General features: G+C 37.7%; 1 protein-coding gene and 2 non-coding genes across 3 annotated transcripts in view; all 3 read right to left on the bottom strand.

Annotated features, from left to right (window-relative positions):
* The window catches only part of LOC584380 (RNA-binding protein 38), a 50,795-nt gene extending 47,064 nt beyond the window's left edge, over positions 1-3,731 (bottom strand). Inside the window, exon 1 of the mRNA XM_030974853.1 lies at positions 3,070-3,731. Within this exon, the coding sequence (XP_030830713.1) occupies positions 3,070-3,234 (165 nt within the window). The 5' untranslated portion in view covers positions 3,235-3,731. The remainder of the gene's footprint in view (positions 1-3,069) is intronic.
* A 14,004-nt stretch (positions 3,732-17,735) lies between these two features.
* TRNAE-CUC lies at positions 17,736-17,807 on the bottom strand. Its single transcript has one exon. It is a non-coding gene; the product is annotated as a tRNA-Glu (tRNA).
* Positions 17,808-18,047: 240 nt separating this feature from the next.
* TRNAE-CUC lies at positions 18,048-18,119 on the bottom strand. The gene has a single exon. It is a non-coding gene; the product is annotated as a tRNA-Glu (tRNA).
* Between the last annotated feature and the right edge of the window lie 2,845 nt (positions 18,120-20,964).

The following is a 20,964-nucleotide window of genomic DNA, read 5'->3' as shown; positions in this document are numbered from 1 at the left end:
CAACCTTGACAGCGAACTAGTAGAGGAAGCAGGAACATTATAGGAGAAAGATTGGATCGTTGTGAATGTTCAAGTTGATTTTATAAATTGGAATCACTATAAGTATGGGCTCTCAAATTGACTGAATCGATAATGTATCTGTGATGTATAGTGGAGGACAACGTTCCCAAATGTTCCAACAAACAAAATGACTGAAATTAAAATATAAAAAAATCATCAAAAATGTATGACTCAAGAGTCATAAGGATCTTTTCTCTTCAGAGGACCTATATTGATATGCTATCCATATTCTATTTCTGGTAGTGCCTCAATAGAGAAGGCGTTTAGGAGAAATACAGCACAGTAATGACATTTTTCCACAACAAAATGGGAGCGTTATCCGCGACTACGTCATACACTGGCCAAACTGCCAATTTGAGATTCCTATAGACTTAGTGATCACATATTTTAAACATTCATAACTTTCTTATTATTTGTCCGATTTAGTTCAAAATTTCACCATTCTGTTAATCGTATTTTCTGCTTTCGTACAAAATGCACTTTTTACAAGGGTTGGGTAGCCCTTTAATCTTGAATTGAACGCCATCTCTCTCCCTCGCTCCCTTGCGGCTTTCCATACTGTTTGTTTATTGTACCGTGAACGAGTTCGTCATTGTGTTTCGGCAGCAGTAGGTAAAGTCCATGGTCTACTGATCACATCTTTCATATGGCACGCGCAATAGAAGCCCATGAATAGACTGATAAAGCTCATCATATAAGTACTGTCATCATCAAAAACGAAAACAAAGTCAGGGGGAGAGAGGGATATAGATAGATAAAATACAGACCAATGGGAGAGATACATAGGAGAGAACGTCATATCCAGGGGCCTAATAAAAAAAGGCGCGATTTCGAATTTACCCAAAATTTTGTTTGAGATTTTTATGACAAGTTCCCAGGATGAACAATATACGAACGTGAATGCGTAAAGCTCATTCCATGTTTATTGTCAAAATGATGTTTATGGAACCAATCTATTTCATTATATTCGCACGTAAAATGTTATCAAAATAACCAATAATTGCCATGGAATTGAGGAATCTGAATTTGGTCATTATGCTGTTCAGTATTATAGAGTCGAAAAATTTAGTTTAAACTTTCTGAGAATGCTGCATAAATTCTTGACGTCGAGTATTTTCTGTTCGAGTTTGATAAAACCACTTAAACACGTATCATGAAATTAAAGAGCTAATTTTACAAAGTCCACAGAGTATGTTTGTCCCCCAAACAAAAATTGCATTAAATTAGACCTATACGTTATGAAGATAGACAATTATTAATTTAGCGTTGAACATTTGATTTTTACCCTACTTCGGCAAAAATTTAACGAAAATGTTAGAAGACTTCTGAAAAAGATATTTATGATTTTTTTTTTTATATTAACTTCAGCTTCACTATATCTGAAGCTGTAGATTGGATATACTTAGGCCTATCTTGTCTAGAACAGCGTTATCTTTTACGTCAATGGTCGGATGGTACTTGGAATAAAAAGAATTACCCGGTTTACTCGGTCTTATCACAAGTAAATATTGGTGAAGGAAAAGCTCACGTATCTATTTCAGTCCTTCATACCTCCCTTGTTCAGTCGTTCAGGGAATTTGTTCATTTCCCTGGTTTAAAAGAGGGTTTCTAATTCAACAGAGGTCTCCTCATGAATTAACAAATTGGGTTTCTTTTTTTGTCATTTGAAAGCAAGAATAAGAGTAAAAATAGGCCGTTTTCAAATTTCCTTTAGTTCGAAATACCTTTTTAAAATACCCGAATTAGCGTATCTGGCATTTATATCAAGACAAATGTGCTAACAAAATACCCTGCTTTCTTTTTCCGAAGTAAGTTCACAACTAAATGCATACATTATTAAGAAATTCACTTTAAATCTTAAAAATTGCTGTAACAACAGCGCCACTCAATAGGCGATCTAATTTATTTTCAAAGAGGAGGCGGCCTTTAATGGTAGGCAACTATTGTTACTAACGACGCTATAGAACTATACCTCACCGGCAGCTCGTCGTGCATGCATGCACTGCACTGCGAGTCTGCGACATAACACACTCAACTCAATGCACATAATGGTTACAGTATACTCCATGTTGTAACATATTCTGCGCGACTTCTATCAATTAATAGCACTACCGGTACCTATTAAGTGACGAATTCGTTCATAAAATCAAGGGTAGCCGGGCAAAGTCGTAGTACAGATAATGCCGTGATCATTATGTTAAGTATTTAAACATGTTGATGTAACGATAAGGGTCCAAAAAGCACTCGCAGCTGCAAGGAGCATGTAAATACAACCCGTAGAGATTCCCGTTGCCCCATGTGAATGTAGATCAAAGGTAAAACTACCGAGAGAAAAACTATTTGGTGGAAATAAACGATAGGATAATTTAGCTGTTTGCTCAATATTACATCCGTGTGTTTGTGTGTGTGAAGTGGGTGTTTTCACTCATAGCTGGAAATCATACAAATTACTTCAAATATTGGTGCCGTGATCGTGACCAGCTCTTATAGAGATGTCAATAAATCTATAAAAATTAGAGATAATGCCGATGTTTTATGACGTTTTCAAGTCTGCAGTTTATCCAATGACGTACATTAGCGGAAAAAAACGTGTATGTTCATCTGACATAAACATCCCCTTTTCTGTAACACCTGATAATTCGTGTTTTTTTAAACTGCTGATTTCCGAATCAATGTAGCTTATTTCAAAAGAAATAGAGAGACGGCAACATAATGCCAGGGCTATACGTATTATTTCAAAGCGTACAAAATTGTGTTTTCGTCGTATTATATTGCGATTTCAGCGTCGTTTTCACCTCTACCTTTAATAATGTTAACAAAAGCTATATAACCGAATAAAACCTACTAGGATATCAATACAATATTATACCCCTTTCAAGCACTACATCTAACAGTAACAATATGACTGATAATGATGATCGGTGGAAGATGAAATGCTGTGGCCTGACCCGTTTTATTGAAATGAAAATTTTAAAATGAATGCCTTGTAACAAAATATTCTGTACTTACAAATCCGTATCCTTTGCTCTTTCCCGACGTCCTATCTGTGATGACGACTGCCTCTTCGATGGTGCCATAGATCTCAAAATGATCACGGAGAGATTTATCCGTGGTGTGGTACGGCAGGCCGCCGACAAATATTTTGGTGAACGTGGTATCCTTTTGCCCTTGCATGGTGCTGTGTGTTTAGCGTTCAGTTGGCTTAAATCAAAGAGAAGATTGTCCTTTTAAAAAGATTAATCCAGAAATGGAGCGAGGGGTTGTTTAGGAGATGATTTTGAACGATGAAATAAAGCGCGTAATCCGATTTGGGTATTAGAGCATAAATTCACCGAGATGCGATGTCGTCTGCGAGAAAACTACTGACATGCGCTAGATGGCTTGGATTGTGCTGATCTTTCCAATGTTCCTCGACGATGGGTAAAACCTAGATGATCTACTTGCAGAAAAAGCTGGGAACAAGATGAGAAGATCGACTATAAAATCTCACATTTATGTACCAGACTGCGATGGTCGGGAGTTATCAATATTCCACTGGTTCCTTGGGAATGAGAGAAAGAGAGACAGAGGAGTAGTCGATGCTCGTCACCGGCAGAGATACGGCGTACTGAATGCCGATAGATTCGCGCCAGTGTTATCCCGTCACACAGAGCCCTAGGTAAATACGTTTTACACGTTCATACAGCTGAGTCAATGCATAAAGCGTATAACACTCATCGTAGTATACTAAGCCCCGCCTACATTATCTGTCATCGCTGTCACTGGAGTGTACACGACCTATGCCTCATGCATAATAGACTCCGCCTTTCATGAATATTGATGTTTAGCCTTAGGCTGCCCTGTGAATGGCTGAAGGGATTTTCACTTGTTATATTTCGTTTGTTTTTTCACGTCCTCTCCTAGGGTCCCGTAGACCCAGAAGAAAAGGAGAGAGACGGTTGGAGAGAAGGGTTAAACTTAAAGGTGTGTTTTTAAAACGAGGATTACGAAAAAGCATGTGAACGAGTGAAATCTACAATTGAAGTCATTATTTCTGTGGGGGAAAAAACACGTCTTAATTGAGTACACTAAAATTAATGACCACGGGAGGACATAAAAAAAAATGGAAGAGTACACCTCGGTGTACTTGATTTCGTTCTCTGAACCTCAGTTGATCAGTCAATCAAAATACATGCTGACTTGTGTAGATACCGAGGGCACGGAGGCAATATGCCCCACAATCAAGTAGCAAGGGGAAAAAAAGAAAGTGAAAAAAGGGAAACCAGAGAATAAAACAATTAAAAATGAAGAAAAGAGGGGAGGAGGAAAGGGAACGTGAACAGAAGACACTACGACCAACTCCTACACTCTCATAATAATTAATGAACTTTAGCTAGTTTAGACCGGGCCGCTTCCACCCTTGATGCTAGTGCCTCGATCCTAAATGTATGGAGTCTCTGGACCCTAGCTACGCCACTGCATGCTGACACAATTCGATGAATTGACTCCTTATTTACCATTACTACATTTGAGATTCAAACGTTAAATCATAAAAGTTTCAGTTTTGTAGAATTTGCTCTTACTGATTTGAAGTAAATATGTTGATATCAATTCAAATTATCCTAACTTTTGTTTAAGTTGTCGTGGAAAGGACATGTAAGGTATTTATCATCTCTCTTCTTCTTCTTTTTTTTATAATTTTTTTTTTTTTTTACAATATCCTCATTTTTGTTTTAGTTTTGTATACTGTTCTTGGAAATAAAAGGAAGTTCGACTTATCATTTTTTTAATAAATAATTTCCCTTTAGTTTGTTCATTAGTGAATGTACATAGGTAAAAACTGAATTAATTTTAATTAAACACATTAACAACGCATTATTTGAAATTAATGGGAGTGGTGGAGGTGGGGTGGGGGTCTGAAAATCATTCATATACATCATTCATGAAATAGCTTTTTATTCAATTGTTTTGGTCGGTTCGGCAAATAGAGTCACAAGATGAGTGAGTGGATTTTAAAAATTAGTCGGAATTGAAAAACGAACTCAAGCCAAATTTAAAGTAAGATTTAAAAAAATACACATTTTGAAAAGATGGATAAGGGGAAATATACATACAGAGGAATGAATGCTCTGAATATTCGATTGTCATTTTTTGTTTAATTATTTGATGAACTATGGCGTGTCATTCATGACTCCATGATAAAGGAACAAAAGGATCCGCCTCTGGTGGGGTAAAACAGCTGATTGATGAAAGCATCACACACACACAGACACGAATCAAAGACTAGGATGGGATTAAAGAGAAGTTCGAGGTCTTAGGTGAAATATATTTGTGAGCTTCCTTGTACCTTTTATTTCAGTTTGGAGGACTATCACACTAAAAAAAGTCTCTTCAAATTGCTTCAAACTGCTCTTCAAATGCCCTCCAGTTCGAATTATAACGAGTAAAAGCTGAAAAAGCTTTAACCAAACCTCATGTCACATGTAAGTCCTTTTCAGCACAACTCAGTTCATTTCTGCTTATTTTGGTGACTCCAGAAACACAGTTATACAACAATTTTTACTTACCTCATAATCGTTTACTACGAATTGCTTCCAGATAGATTGAGCTTGAGCAGAACCCGACTTCAGTTTTAAAAGACTCATTTAAAAGGTTGAGTTCTAATTTTTTTATCCCATGATGAAGAATAATAATTTCAGCAATATTCCTTTCAAACTCATTTTTCTTTAATGTTCTTAAATATTATGTACTCATGTTTTGTGCCCAATGCCTGTGATGTTTTGTGATTTTCAGCAAGATATTTAGTCAGCTTGTTACAGATTCCACGATTGCTGCACCTCATGACACGCAATAAAATTTACTGCAGGACCAAATTCTAGAAAGTTTTTCTCACAATGAAATTGCATAACCAGTATTCAACATTAATATCAAAGAGAGTCGCGTTGTGAAGCTTAACAACTAAAGAATTAATGGAATCTAGATCGATCTTTACAATATTTTTTCCTTAAATATCACTCGATTTAAATTTTTGTTTAATTACATATCTTTTCAGTCTTGTTTAAAACATTTTGTGATTTTTTTTAAATTACAAAACCTCGGTCTTGGTTTATGACTTTACGCTTTCGTTCATTCGTATCATGAAAGAGATTATTACTACATTGTTAGGAGCTTTATTGACACGTTCAACCTGACTTGTTTCTTTTCTACGCGAATGTCTGCAGGCTATATCTTGACTCACACGAGTTTCATTGTGAGCCAATCTTTGGTGCGTGCATCTCTTTGTACTTGGTCTTCCCATTCAAGGCATTGCTACACCACCCCAATCACACCATCGACACCGATACGAGACCGATACGAGACCGACGACAAACCGACGACAGACCGATCAAAATTACGTCACCTTCGTCGACCCCAGATGGCCGAGAACTGATCGGTTTCGCGTCGGTTTATAATCGGTTTTTATACATCAGTCGTAATTATAACGCCAGTCTATGCGCGACATATCGAGTTCTGTCTATTCTGTCTGCTGTTAATCTGTTTCGTTTGTGTGACTGGGTCGCTGGGGTATTATGAATTTTATTATGAATTTTTATCACACTGTTGGAAATGCGCCATCAAAATATTATGTACTACCTCTGTGTGCGAGATGGATGGCGGTATCTTTATTCTCAAGATATGTATCGAAAGTCTTATTGTATATCCCCTCCGCGATCCCCTCGTTTATTCTCAGAATGATATTTCATGTTTAAGATATTTGAACAAAAATGAACGGCAATGTACAAACAGTTAAGTGGAACCGCGGTCTTACTCGATTATCGAATTTTAAATAATGTATGTAAAATAATTACTTGTATTATTACTACGAATATTATATGAATATTAATGAGCCTGTAGTTTCTATATGACTAAGCATTGCGCATGCGCATATATAGTTGGCAAATCGGAGTTTGAATAGAGGTCACACTGAGTCATGTCAAAGTTCGACTAAAATTGATTATTTTGTACAACGTTCAAGTGTTTTTTTGTGTGTGAATTGTAATTGATGTATATGCCCCGAACCAGTAGCGTATACCTCCTCAATAACTATAGATTACACTGCTATGACAGGGGCCAGGTACATGAATTATCTCATGTTCACTTGTAGCTGGAATACTCCCCAGGGAGTGGAGAATCTGCACTGTAATGTGCGGAATGGGCATTAAATCCTGTGACCGAGGTAATAATAAAACTGTAAGCGCTCTGGTCGGTTGAAACCGGTAAAGCACTTTATTAAAAAAACAGTTGTAGTTTTTGTTGTTGTTATTATTATTATTACTATTATAGTTATTAATATTATTATAAAAATAAAACATTACAATATGAGAGTACTATTTGGGAATTGGAAAAAATGTGATTTTTTTTTTTTGTTCTTCAAATCTTAATTTAATGAAAATAAAATATTTTAAATCTTTTTTGATAAACATTGACATTTTTTTTAATTCTAATTTTTTTTCCCCCAAAATGGTATTTTTTTTAAAAATACATTTTTGATGCAGGATATTAAAAAAATATACCATGCCTTCTATTCGAGGTACTGATTAAACTATGGGCCTCGGTGACTCCAAAAGTACCATTTGCTTCGGGGCTGCGCCCCTCAGCAAGTAGTATACAAATATACACTGCCTTGAGAGGTTCTGGTTAAAACTATGCGCAAGAGGTGACTCCAATAGTACCATTTGCCGAGGGGCGCAGCTCCGAAGCAAATGGTACTTTTGGAGTCTTTGGGAAGAAAAAAAATTAGAAGAAAAAAAATGTCAATTTTTATCTAAAAAGATTTAAAATATTTTGTTTTCATTAAATTAAGATTTGTAAACAAAAATTGATTCAATTCCAAAAAAAAAATTCACATTTTTTTTTTCAACTCCCAAATAGTAAACCAAAATACTCTCATATAGTACTTTCTAAAAATAGGTCAAATATTTCTGGTCATGTGACGAGCTCTCAACCAATCAAAAGCCAACAAATTTTTGATGCAGGATATAATACTATGTATTGGAGTCACCTCTTGCGCATAGTTTTTACCAGAACCTCTCAAGACAATGTATATTTGTATACTATGATGTTATTCCTACTCTATTCAACGCCACGCCTTTGATATTAACCTGTGTACTATTGATTTGATCTGACTTTATAAGAATTATTGATTTCTGCATTTTTCATACAATTATAATCAGTAACAATATGAACATTTTGTACAAAGTGGTAATATTTTTTCAAATCACAATGAATAACATAATTTATGCAACAAAATGTTGGGAAAGATTGACATAGCACATGCAGAAGAGCATGCAACTCTTTAACTTATGATTACAGCGACATTAAAATATGATAATATAAACAGGCAAAAAAAAAGGAATTAAATGACAAAAAATGACTTGCTTCAGGAAACAGAGAGAGAGATAGAGTCGTAGGCTGTAAGGTCTGACCACATCCAATCAACCAGCGTTGATAGTCGTCTAAGACGCTGTAGGACACGTACGATATGATATCACAATAAAATTGAAAATAAATCGAATGAATAGTACTTGGGTGTTTTTTCTCCAAACAATACGTCTAGACTAATAAACTTGCAAAGTCGAACTTCAGGCTGTCCATTAACTTAGTCTCGGACATTAAAATTATATCAACCATAAACAAATAAATTAGGCCGACGTGATATAATTTCATATACAATACTGATTGGCAAGAGCGTATTTTTTGTTTGGACGCGGGGGGTAGAAACTTAGATTGCAATAATCATAATACTTCTTTGAACCATCATAATCCTTACAAATTGTTATAAAGGTTGGGGTCAACGATGGGGGGTTGTGACGTCATAAAGAGGGATGTAAGAGGGGGATTTCTGCAGGAAAATAGGTGAATGCTTCAGTCTGTTTTCATCGTAGAAATAGTTTATGAGTTTTCAACCATATTCTAGGATAATTAAGCCCATTGTACTTTAAGAATACTTGTGCATCACGAATATGGAAACCAAATTTTAGTAGGGTATGTCTCCTTCATTATCCAATCATTATCCTTCATTATCCAATAAGGCGATGCTAAAACTGAAACATATTTAGGCTCTCCGCTTCTTCTCCTCCTAACCTTCTCCTCTGCCTTCACACCTCCTCCTCCTCCTCCTCCTCCTACTCCTCCTCCTCCTATTACTACTACTACTACTACCACCACCCCACCATCACCACCCCACCACTCAACTACTACTACTTATACCACTTCTACTATTACTACTACTACTGATACTACTGCTACTGCCACTACTGCCTCTAAAACCATTACTATATAGGCCTACTACTAGTTTCGGTTAACTTAAATCGTATAATACCTATGATTTTTTTTTTTTTTAAAGTAAACCTAAGTTTCAATAACTTTAAAGTTACTACACTTTACAAAGACATCAGCATGTTGTTCGTGTTTGTGTTCGGATTGGCGCCTTTTTAAAATCCTGAATAGCCCGGGATAATCGGGGAAAAACAAGGGGGAAAGGGGGAAAAGAGGGTAAAAGTATGAGCTGTTGCCAATACATCCCTTACATTTCGATTCACTCCTCACATGCCTAAATTCAACGTGTATACACGTGTTTCATCCACGGCCTTTTATGACGTCAGCTAACTTTGGAGGGGGTATTTGCGGGGGTCTCTAGAAGGATAGGGGAAATTTTCACGGCTTATTGGTCACGACACAAACATGGATCGCCCTTCATTCGTTCTCCTCACATTATTTTTTCAAAGTCAAAGCTTTCTATTTTGTTTCTTTCGTTTATCGAAAAGGTGTGATGAATATGGTATTCATTTTCCATTATAAAACTGAAGAAAGGGGTACAAAGAGGGGGGATTTTCTCACCAAATCACCGTGGTGCCCTTTTTTAAAGCTTCAGGCTCTTTTATCACCCATCTTAATAATGATAATAATAATAATAATAATAATATGTCTTGTTTATCTTCGTGAAAATATTACAGAATCGAATGCATGTATCTCAAAATTCATAATTTTTCACAAAATTAATATTGTTATCGTCACTTGGGGCATGACAGTTGCATGAAATGTCAGAATAAACAAGACCGGGCTGGGGATGTAGTCCCCTCCGATATTAAATCTCTATAAATTCGCAACCTTCACTGTATATTGGGACATATTCGACCTGGTTTCAATGTAATTGGCTTTGAATGGGGACAAAATGCTACTTTGCCCCCCCCCCCTCCCCCTCCCCCCCCCCCCCCAATCCTACGTCTATGTTCCGGGTGCCTGGTTTCAACATTATACAGTATTGTGAATGTTACACCCTCATTGCCCGTAGAGACACTGTTATAACCTAGTGGATGAAATTATATTCTTCAAAGGTATAAGTCATAAGTGGTGGTTAGGATTCGGCGCTCTCACCGCCGCGGCCCGGGTTCGATTCCCGGTGTGGGAACTGAATATTTTATTTTAGACGGGAACATTCGACTGAAGAAAGCAAAATCTCAGCAACCTTTTGCTTAGCACTTGTTTGTTTAAATCAACTTGATAGATTATATATATATATATATAGACGGTAAAACTGGATCTTCGGCTTATCCAGCATTGCGGTACAACGAGCTTGGCTATGCCTACCACTCCCCTTCTTTCTCAGGGTCAAAACAAAAAAAACCGTTACATTATTTTCTGTATATACCAAGCAATTATCATACATCTTAAAGGTAATACAAAGTTTTGGGAAATTTTGAAAATTGGCTGTATAGTGATTCTTTACAATTTTGATATATTTAGATGCCTAAAAGTCGATTTTTGCATCGCGATCCAATTTTATTTTTTGGCGCGTGTGGACAGAATAATTTCACTAATCTTCGCGATTGGCATCGCGATCCAATTCGCAGTAAGTCTTGCGATTTTCAGAATAATCGCGATAGTATGCCGGGCGCTGTGGGTGTTATTGAGAATCAAAAATCGATTTATTTTAATATCGCACTAATTGTTTTGTGTGAACGGGCCTTAGGAAACAGGTCAGTCTTCCCTAAACCATCGACCCCGGCCTCACTATGTGGTTGATATATAGTACAAGCGATGTAACTTCGATCATGTTGTCCGCGGCTGTAAATCAAATCTCGACGAGCATGCCACATTAATCAGCAGAGATCGAACCACTTCAACATACCTCCTGTATATGTTTTGATATTACTATCGAAGTTGCATACTCGAAATCTCACCGAGGTCAGTGAAGACCCGTGTCTGTTTAACTATTCTAATGAGATAAACAATAATAAGTATAATGCATTCTATCAATCAAACCAATAAAATGTTGTTTTTTTTCTCCATGCATTTCTAATTCCGATATTGCGCGTAGGAAGTTGAACCAAGTCATGCTTTTGTAATAGACTCCTCCACTATGTTTTACCACTGTGCCAATCTTAAATGATTTATTTAAATAAATGTATAATCACTTGTAAAAATGTTTGGTTTATATTATGTTATTGAATTTGTATATTGCTTATTCACTTGATTATGTTATGTTATATCATATGGAAAATAAAGAAACCTTGAATTTCTTTATTTTCCACATGATATAACGTAATCAAATGAATAAGCAATATGCAAATTAAATAGCTTAATATTGAAAACTTGAACCGTAAGTTAACATTAACCTGATGAAGAAAAACACAATTAGGCACGGAGCCGTAAAAATTCGATGAGTTTTGTTCAAGTTTGAAAAAGCGATATGCATAAAAAAAAAGTTACATACAACGCTTGACGAATTTTCGGCGGGCTTCACGAAATTAACAGAGAGGATACATGGACATCCTTTTTTTTCTGTTATGAAGTATCTTTAATATTTCAAATATAATTATAAGGAAATGTTTTTTCGTGTATAAATTAATATAAACCTACCTAAGATGTGCCCTCTTTGAAACATTGTCTGGATATGCCCCCTATATTCAATGCTTATATCGCGATCATGTTAGAGCAAGGGTCAAACAGAGTACAGAGACTCCAGGGCCTATTTCTCTCATACCATAATACTCATTAAGCTCGGACTGGTTGAGGGTGGGGTCGTTTTCACAAACTCGAGAGGTAGACTGTCTGCTGTATTTTGGGGCCATTTTCAAAGGGTGACGAACACAATTATAGGAAATTAATGAATATGATACAATCTAGAGTATACGAATAGGCGTTAGGTATTGAAAGTCTCATTTTTAAAGTCCAATATGATTATGAGTGAAAATTATACACTACCCGTTATAGAATTATTTTATCTCTTGCGTCCCTGTGTTGTCTGTAACCACTGAGCAGTATCATCATATGTGTTTGAAATAATACCGCTTTGCAACTAAAATAATAATAATAATAATACATAAGATTTATAAGGCGCCAAATCCACTTGACAGTCAAATGCTCTTGTCGCATGATTCCATCGAAAGATATGCCTTAAAAAGTATATCAAAAACTTCAAATTTAATATGCTTCTGATTCATCCTCAAATGTCGGATGATATAAAATATGTTTATCCGACATTTGCTAGATTAATTTTGTCAACGATGTAGGGTTAAGATTAGGGTTGCCATTGGATTTTAGATTAGGTTCAGGTTTGAGGCTATAGGGTAAAGGCATGGCGTTTGGTTCAGGGTTAATTTCAGTAAGTATATTATGAAATCGAACATTGAGCTATTGTAGCTAGAGCATAGTATGCAACCTCAAGATAGCCTGCTAATTTGATTGTCTTGGCTGTTAATTATTGCAGTGTCGTTTTTGATCAGCCACAAGACAAAGATTGGATTTATCATTGCGATCTAAAAGTCCTTTGTCATCAGTAATGTTGGCATCGTGGCTGTTGTGATGTTGTGAAACCGGGGTGCTTCATCCCTGGACTTGGTGCACCTGGACATTTAATCAGTGTCCTCGACAAGGTGAACATTGAGGGTTCAAATTACTCTTCCAGTCTAGGCAAGATGGCGAGCTCCACCGGAGAAGAGAATGACGTCACACGGGTCCAGGGCTGGCGTGTGGTGCCCCTGTCAGGGTCTAGAGGATCAGTGTAATTTGGTAGGTCTAGAGGAAGGGTGTCTGTGTTTGGGGGGGGGGGGGGTAGTGGCGTAGCGATAGGGGGCATGGGGTGAACGTGCCCCTGTGTTAAGGGCATGATGAAGAAAAAAAGGAAGATAATAGAAAAAGAGTGGTTAAAGGGAGAAACGAGCGCCACGTGCCTCCAATCGTTGGCGAAAAAATAATGAAAGAACAGAATTAGCAAGAGGAATAAAAGAAAATGGGGACAGGGCACGTGAAAAGAAGATAATTGGATCACCTTCCTCAATCTTTCGCTTACTCAGCGACCTTTTTAATCCTCATTTTATCCTCCATGTATGACTGATACAGAACCACGATGCCTGTATGTGCCCCCTCAATAGGTGCACTGGTATCATTTATTTATTTGTTTATTTATTTGATTATTTATTTATTCACCTTTTTATTTATAGCTGCTTTACTATAATTAAACTCGACCCAGGTGATGTACATGAGTACCTGATTGGAATTAATTCCTTGAAATGCGAGAGCGCCATAGTGGCAGCCATGCTAAAGACGGGGTAATCATTGTGGAGTACCAGGAATGTCAAGTCTGACGGACATGAGCGCTATACCATTATCGATTATTTTCTCATTAGACATTTAAAAGAAAACGGTAATTGTACCAAGATGGATTCAATAGTAATTTGCACAAAACGAATATTTTTCATTAGTTACCTATCAGTTCGGATCATACTGTTTTTACACTCCATCCGGCATATCTTTACTCTTGCACGACCCGGTTTTTTACCTTCCGATACGCCACAATATACAATTTCTTCACATTTTCTATCCAGCGTGGTAGGTATGCTGGTACAGGTAACCTTGCAAAATTATGCGAAACCTACCCGTTATGAGCATACTCTGTTTGATGCCTTATAATAAAGCCTCATGCCTGTGAACTGCTGAGAAGGTATACAGAGTAGTTTTCTGAGATTTTGTCGCCAAGCTTGGCAGACATTGAAACAACACATGGTATAATTACGCCACTATCGCAGACATATGACCTAATGGGGCTAGGCAACCAAATGTCTCGAGTAATTACACGGTGATTCGACGACAACGGCAAAAAAACACATGTGTTCTTTTCAAGAATCGCTTAAAAGCACCGTCCACATTGCCCGACATAGGCTTTTCTGCCGTCCGCAGTTCAGCTTGACACAGTGTGGCGCCCTGCATTCTCCGAGTTGCGCGGCGTCAACGCCGAGAAGGGAATCAGACACAACTCGCTGGGTTTAAGCGCGCGCAAAAGGCGCCTCCGTGCGGACGCCGCCTCTGATGTCGTCTGATGAGTTGAACAGAGCCAACTCAAGGACAGAAGAATTAATTCACGAGCCAAGCAAATATTGTGTACAAAATATTTCTATTTGTTCCAGTTGATCTTGTCAACACAGAGTTTTAGACAAGGACATTCGTCAATCTAATTAATATCGTGGATACCAATGTTAATTAGAAAAACAAATTGTGTGGAATGCTACGCGTAGCTATTGTATACAGTTTGTGGTATTACAATAGCGGTCAGGGAAGCGTTTTACATGAGTTGTGGCTTCTTTATTGCTTCATCAGAGCTATAATTATGAATTATAGTGTTGCAATAAGGTGAAATATATCATTTAGAATGTTCAAGTGTATTGCAATTTCTAACGACATGGTCACCAGTAGATTGATACAGCAGTGATAGAAAATGTACTACTATGTTACACAGACCATTACCGAGGTGTGTTCAGAATAGCGATGATTATGATATGAAACTACACAATTGTCTAATGAAATAAAGACCATACTTTAAGAAATAAAATTTGATTGTCAATTTGTCTTGATGACGTTGGTCGCATCGTAGATAGGATGTGATGAATAAATTAATAGCTAGCGGTCAAAGAGTTACAAGTGCAACTCACATGCATTAGTGTGATTGAAGCACCGAACCATGAAGATGGAAAACACCTCTGTTTTGACCGGTCAATGTATCTATGATGATGACACATGCTTCTGAGGTTCTGGGGGTGTCGATTGGTATGGGGAGGGGGTGGCATTCGCCCTAATACTTTTCGATAGCTTTGTGAATAAGGCCAAGTAAAAAAATATTCATGTTTAGCGTCCCCGTCCGCTTCCTTTTTTGGGGCCGCCTCCTTTTTTTTAAAGAAAAAAAAACATGAAAAACACTGCTAAAATGATCTATTTCTGATTTTTTGTTTGTTTTAAAGATGCCGACGGCCATCTTGAAAAATAGCCCGACTGTCAAGGAAAATGTATCGAGCGGCCATTTCGAGCGACCATTTTGAAAAGAAAGAAGGAAAAAAAGGGTCTCCTCCTTCCTATTTTTCAAAAAGGCAGGACGCTAAACATTATGTTTAAATTTATTTGGCCTAATATGGTTTTTAACTTGTTAAACTTCGATTAATTTCTTGCCCCCCCCCCCCTAAGCTTGAGTTTGAATCAGATGATTATATTAATACGTATAAACCTTTGAGGATAATCATGATGAGGAGGAATGAGGAAGTTGAAGATGATGATGAACATGATGATAATGATGATAATGATACTGATAACTTCGTCGATGTTGGCGCCATACAAATATCATGAATCATCATAATAGCGCTAAACTGCTGATAAAAGATGAGCAAGAGAAAATGGAAAACTCCCTCAGTTCGAGTCTACATCATCAGAAGATGAACAAATTGCGTTACCTTTGTTGCATCCATGAACATTATGTGACCGGTCATAAGCCTGCGACGGTTACGTCAACACTTCAAATATCATATCGCACTTGGAGTCTCTTTTGATAAACATAGAGCATCCCTGCCGGTAAACCCTCTCCGGAACATTAGTTTAATCGGAAAGATAAACAGAAGCTCGTCAGCTCTGCGTGTATCCATCTTCAAGAAGAAGAGCGAAAATGAAAATCGGGCAAACCAAACATGATGCGTAGAGTCAACATGGCAGCTGTTAAGGTACCTAGGTTTAGCGACATCTCCTAATTGCGTGTCAATAAGACGTGGAGATTTGGCGGAGATCCTCTCTCTTCTTGTCTTAAGGGTGTTTTTGTTTATTGTCCAGAGACAAGTGGATGCCTCAACCGACGATTCTCATCTGGAGTGAAAAACTAAGCGATGATGAGAAGGACAAAATGCTAATTATCCATGGTGATGATAATGATGATGATGATGATGATGATGATGATGATGATGATGATGATGATAATAATAACAAGGAGGAGGTTGATCATGATGGATTATAATAACGAGAATGATGCTGGTGATGATGAGGAGTAAGATGATGAACAATGATTATAATGATGATGTAAATAATAGAGATGATGATTTTGTCGAAGGTGATGTGGGAAGAGTGGATAAGGAGGAAGAGGAGGAGGAGGAAGATGGTGAACAGTGGTTACAATAATGATGCAAATAGTGGAGATGACGATTTTGTCGATGATAATAGGAGAAGTTTAAAAGGTGGAGGAGGAGGGTGATCATAATGGTGGTAATTAGGATAATGTTAGTGACTCGATGGTGATCATCATGATTATCATTATTGTGGTGGTGACTCGATGGAATAAGATGATTCTGTTTGTAGTGTTGGTGATGCTGTAGATAAACCAGTAATGCAAAGGTTAAAGATGAATATATTTAACATTAAACAAACCTAAACCTTATTTACGCGCACTACTTCAGCATTGCCAATATCTCAAGCCACGTTTCAACGTCATGGAGATCACGTGTGATTTGACGTTAAACCCCCCCCCCCCCATCTGAAAGTCATAGAGCATCAGTATAGGACAATCTTAATTCAACATGAACGGTACATAATTACAATCACGTCACACCTTTGAAATTCAGCTTTAACCTGCGTCTTTCAAAGTATCCCAGTTGCTAAGTCGATGTAGACCTGTAGATATAGGTCGGGGCCATTACTGGTCTTTGCAGCTCCTTGCGGGGCCCTTCTCCAAGAAAACTGCATGTTTCATCATTCTAATCGAAGGACTCAAACCTATTCCACACAATCATCATGATCATTAACATCATGGGGCTCTTTTAGGTTAGCGGCGTGAAGTACTCGCTGGTCCCACGGTACTCGAAGAAGAGGACGTGGTTCATCATTCTAATCAAGGGACCCGGCTAGAGCCATTCCACAATATCATTAGCTGGTGGGGCTCTTTTGGTTTTAGGTTAGCGACATGAAGCACTGAGAAATAAACAAACACAATCTAGAGCCTATAACCCATTATGATGGTGCTAAGCCCCTGGGACTTCATGGGAACATGACAACTGTCGTCAATATAACATCAATCCTCGACTCTTCTCTAATAGGTGATGAAATTTTAATGCGCGATATTTAATAGCTTTCATTAATGTCCCGATGAGAATTGACCTTACTTGCATTAGTCGCTTGGGTTCTGTATCAAGGAAAAGTCTTTGAGAGGTAATTAACAAGATGCATTTACACCCTTGGTATAAGGGGCGAAGAAAATAAAAAGGGATTTGTATTTAAGGGAGAACTAAACTTTCCTACAATACAAAGTTTGGAAAGCTTCGAATCCTGACCACAAAACCACTGTGGGAACTGACGAACACCGCACATGTGAACCCAAAGTGTAAAATATATAACTATGGGCTTACAAGATGTTCCCACACCGGGAATCGAACCCGGGCCGTGGCGGTGAGAGCGCCGAATCCTAACCACTAGACCATATGGGAGCTCACGAGCTAAATTCTCGATCAAGAGCACTATGATTTTGTCCACAAAACATAGCGAGATGAGGGACGAAAGATAAATCAAACTTGAAATATGGAGAGAGCAGAGAATATCTCGATGTAAAGAAGAGTGAAAGGAGGGGACAACATGTAAAATAAATAATCATTTATATCAAGGAAAATGTAAACACATGCAGTAAACCAATTTTTAAAATATTTAGGCCTACAAAAAAAGGAATTGCGTTCCCACACCGGGAATCGAACCCGGGCCGCGGCGGTGAGAGCGCCGAATCCTAACCACTAGACCATATGGGAGCTTACGTACTTCATTGACATCCAATGGAATAACTTCACATCAGCCCCTGATAACCCGCTACTCACGATCAGAGTTTCCGGTGGCAGAACTATGTTCGGTAGATCATCGGTGTGTCATCGCTTTGCGAGCCGTAACATTCGTGGGAGTGGTGCCGTTGTTGTTGACGGTTATATGGATGATGATAATTATGCTGATAATGATGATGATGATGATGATGATGATGATGATGGTGGTGGTGGTGATGCAGATGACAGTAAATTACGAACATTATAACTTCGATCACGACATGAATATAGGGTCACTCACAATTGCGATAAAGATGCAATGGACCGTGATAATTGTAGATTGTTTAAATATTATTTTTGGATTGTTTGATCAGATATAGGATCATTCTGTAAATATCAACTAAAACAACGTGTCAATTAAAATATGGTCGCTTTAATTATTATGTGAGTCGTCGATTTTTGTTGTTTATGTCAGAACAAAAAGGCATAATAGGACAAGTTAAACACGTACAGACAAATTAGATATGGAAAGAAAAACAAGTAGAAAGAAAATTAATTAGACTTTGGAATGAGAAAAGAAGAATTAAAGAAAACAAAAATAAATAATCGATAGAGATGGAAACGAAAAATAGAGAGGGCAAGAGAAATAGAGGTAGAGAAAAGACCGAATGACAGAGGAGAGAGAGATATAGAGAAAAATAAGGAGAGAGAGAAAAAGAAAGGGAGCGAGAAACAGAAAGAGAGAGGTGAGAGGGAGAGAGAGAGAGAGAGAGAGGGAGAGAGAGAGAGAGAGAGAGAGAGAGAGAGAGAGAGAAAGAAAGGGGGCACATTGGTTGGTCATATATGTTATGTCGTTACCACAAAAAAACTTCAGACACATCGAAAGAAATTCCACTCTTTCACCGACGTATAAACAAAACCATTCTCATTTACAATATGAATGAAAGCCGAGCAAAGGGTCGTGTAATGTCGGCCGGTGCTAAATGGAAACCAAGATGAATCGCCAATATACACGGCCAATTAACCGTCGCTGATTACCATTGTAGAATGTTAATTGACGACCATTATGTGGGAATGAATTGCCTGAAAAACGATATGGCGTATGCGTGCGCGTGTGCGTTTGCTGATGTGTGTGGGGGGAGGGAGGGAGAGGGGCTTTGTCGATGAGGCCAGTGGCGTAATGCACTTATTGTACAGTAAATTTTGGTGCATATATATAATCCTTGTGGACCATCACTATTCTGCCCTTATCCCCTTTCTCTTTTCCTTTTTATTTGGTACCCGTTTCAAATGCTGCCGGGAGCACATGCCCCCTCTGCCCCCTTAGATACGCCATTGGTGGCAGCAAAATGGCTGTAATGATATACATGTAGTCTGCATTAGAGATCCCCGACTGTGTAATGTTGCAATTATCTATAATTTCAGACGATAGGTTTAGAGTAGAATGTGTGAGTACAGGGCATGTGCTTCCCTGAGCTATCCCTGATCTTGATAATACACCAGTCACTCCGTCAAACTGACTCCGAACCGACTGATAACCGACTAAATCTTGGCCATTCAGGAAAAATGCATCTTTTCGTTCAGTCCATTGCCCGTCTTTTGTAGTTCTTGTCTGTGTAATTCTTCAGTTTTTTTTTGTTGAAAATTATTTCATTGTTCATTCCATGTACAAGAAATAATAACAGAATGATAACATATACATAATTTGTCAAAATGTTACAAGATATTAGAGTTACATTACTTTAACATAAATGCAATATATAATAACAAATCGGAAATTTCCATTTTAACAACTCAAACTATTGAAAATGCATAACAAATAATATATATGTTTCGTTATTAGTTATCACAGAAACATACCATAATTATATACAGTTCTACGTTATTACTCATTTATAACGATGAAATATGTTGTGCACTGAATGAATAATATTTCAACAACAAAAAAGAGCCTCACGCTCAGACATATCAGACACACACACGCACAGTTACACCTCGAAAACCGTTTCCACACCGACCCCCAAACGGAGGGACTGTAACGATTATTTGTCCGGTGCGTGGTCGTTCTGAGGTCGGTCTGGGAGCGGTCACCTTGGTGTGATTAAGGTATCACTAGATAAAGACCGGTAGTAGTAAAAATGCAGTTCGAGGGTTTTGGGTGCAAAATATCCATTCAATATTGTTTAAATGTTGCCTTCAGAGGTTTAATTGGCAACACTTCAACCTAAATTCGCAACAACAAAAAAAAAGAAATATATGCCGAAATGTTCAATGTTGAAGTGCCCTCGCGATATCTATCCAGGCTGGATCGAAATGATAATTAACCAAATATATCAATTAGTAGGCGGTTTCCCGGCAAACTATGTATCATCACGTATTACTCAAAACATATTCTTTCACATGATTGGTCATAAGAGCTTCCATTTCATTTTTGGAGAGGGGGCGTTTCCAAAACTGGTCTGTGCCTTTAAAGAGTACATACATGTGGACAATGTTGTAACATGTATTTGTTTAGATCGTCCATACTTGCCGAGACTTGCTAAGCCCCGTTTGAAACATACACAATCATGTACAGTAGACAACTAATTATATGGATTTTTTGATGGATAATATTGGTACCCTATAAAGAAAGAAATCATTTAATCTAGACTTCTATCACTAAGTACTCGAAGACTAATTTCGCATTTTTGAGCAACATTCAACTATCTTGGTTTTCTGCCAATGGTTATAAGAACATTTCGCTCCAGTGTACCTCACGTTCGACTGGGCCAAGTACGCGGACAAAGTATCTGCAGAAGTAATGATCCATCAAAACCCTCGTGTTGATTGTCTGAGAAAC

The sequence above is a fragment of the Strongylocentrotus purpuratus genome, unplaced genomic scaffold (genome assembly GCF_000002235.5).
Source record: "Strongylocentrotus purpuratus isolate Spur 01 unplaced genomic scaffold, Spur_5.0 spur5_scaffold_7, whole genome shotgun sequence".
Classification (NCBI taxonomy): Eukaryota; Metazoa; Echinodermata; class Echinoidea; order Camarodonta; family Strongylocentrotidae; genus Strongylocentrotus; species Strongylocentrotus purpuratus.
The sequence above is the reverse complement of the archived record's forward strand: the minus strand, read 5'-3'. Positions and strand labels throughout refer to the sequence as shown.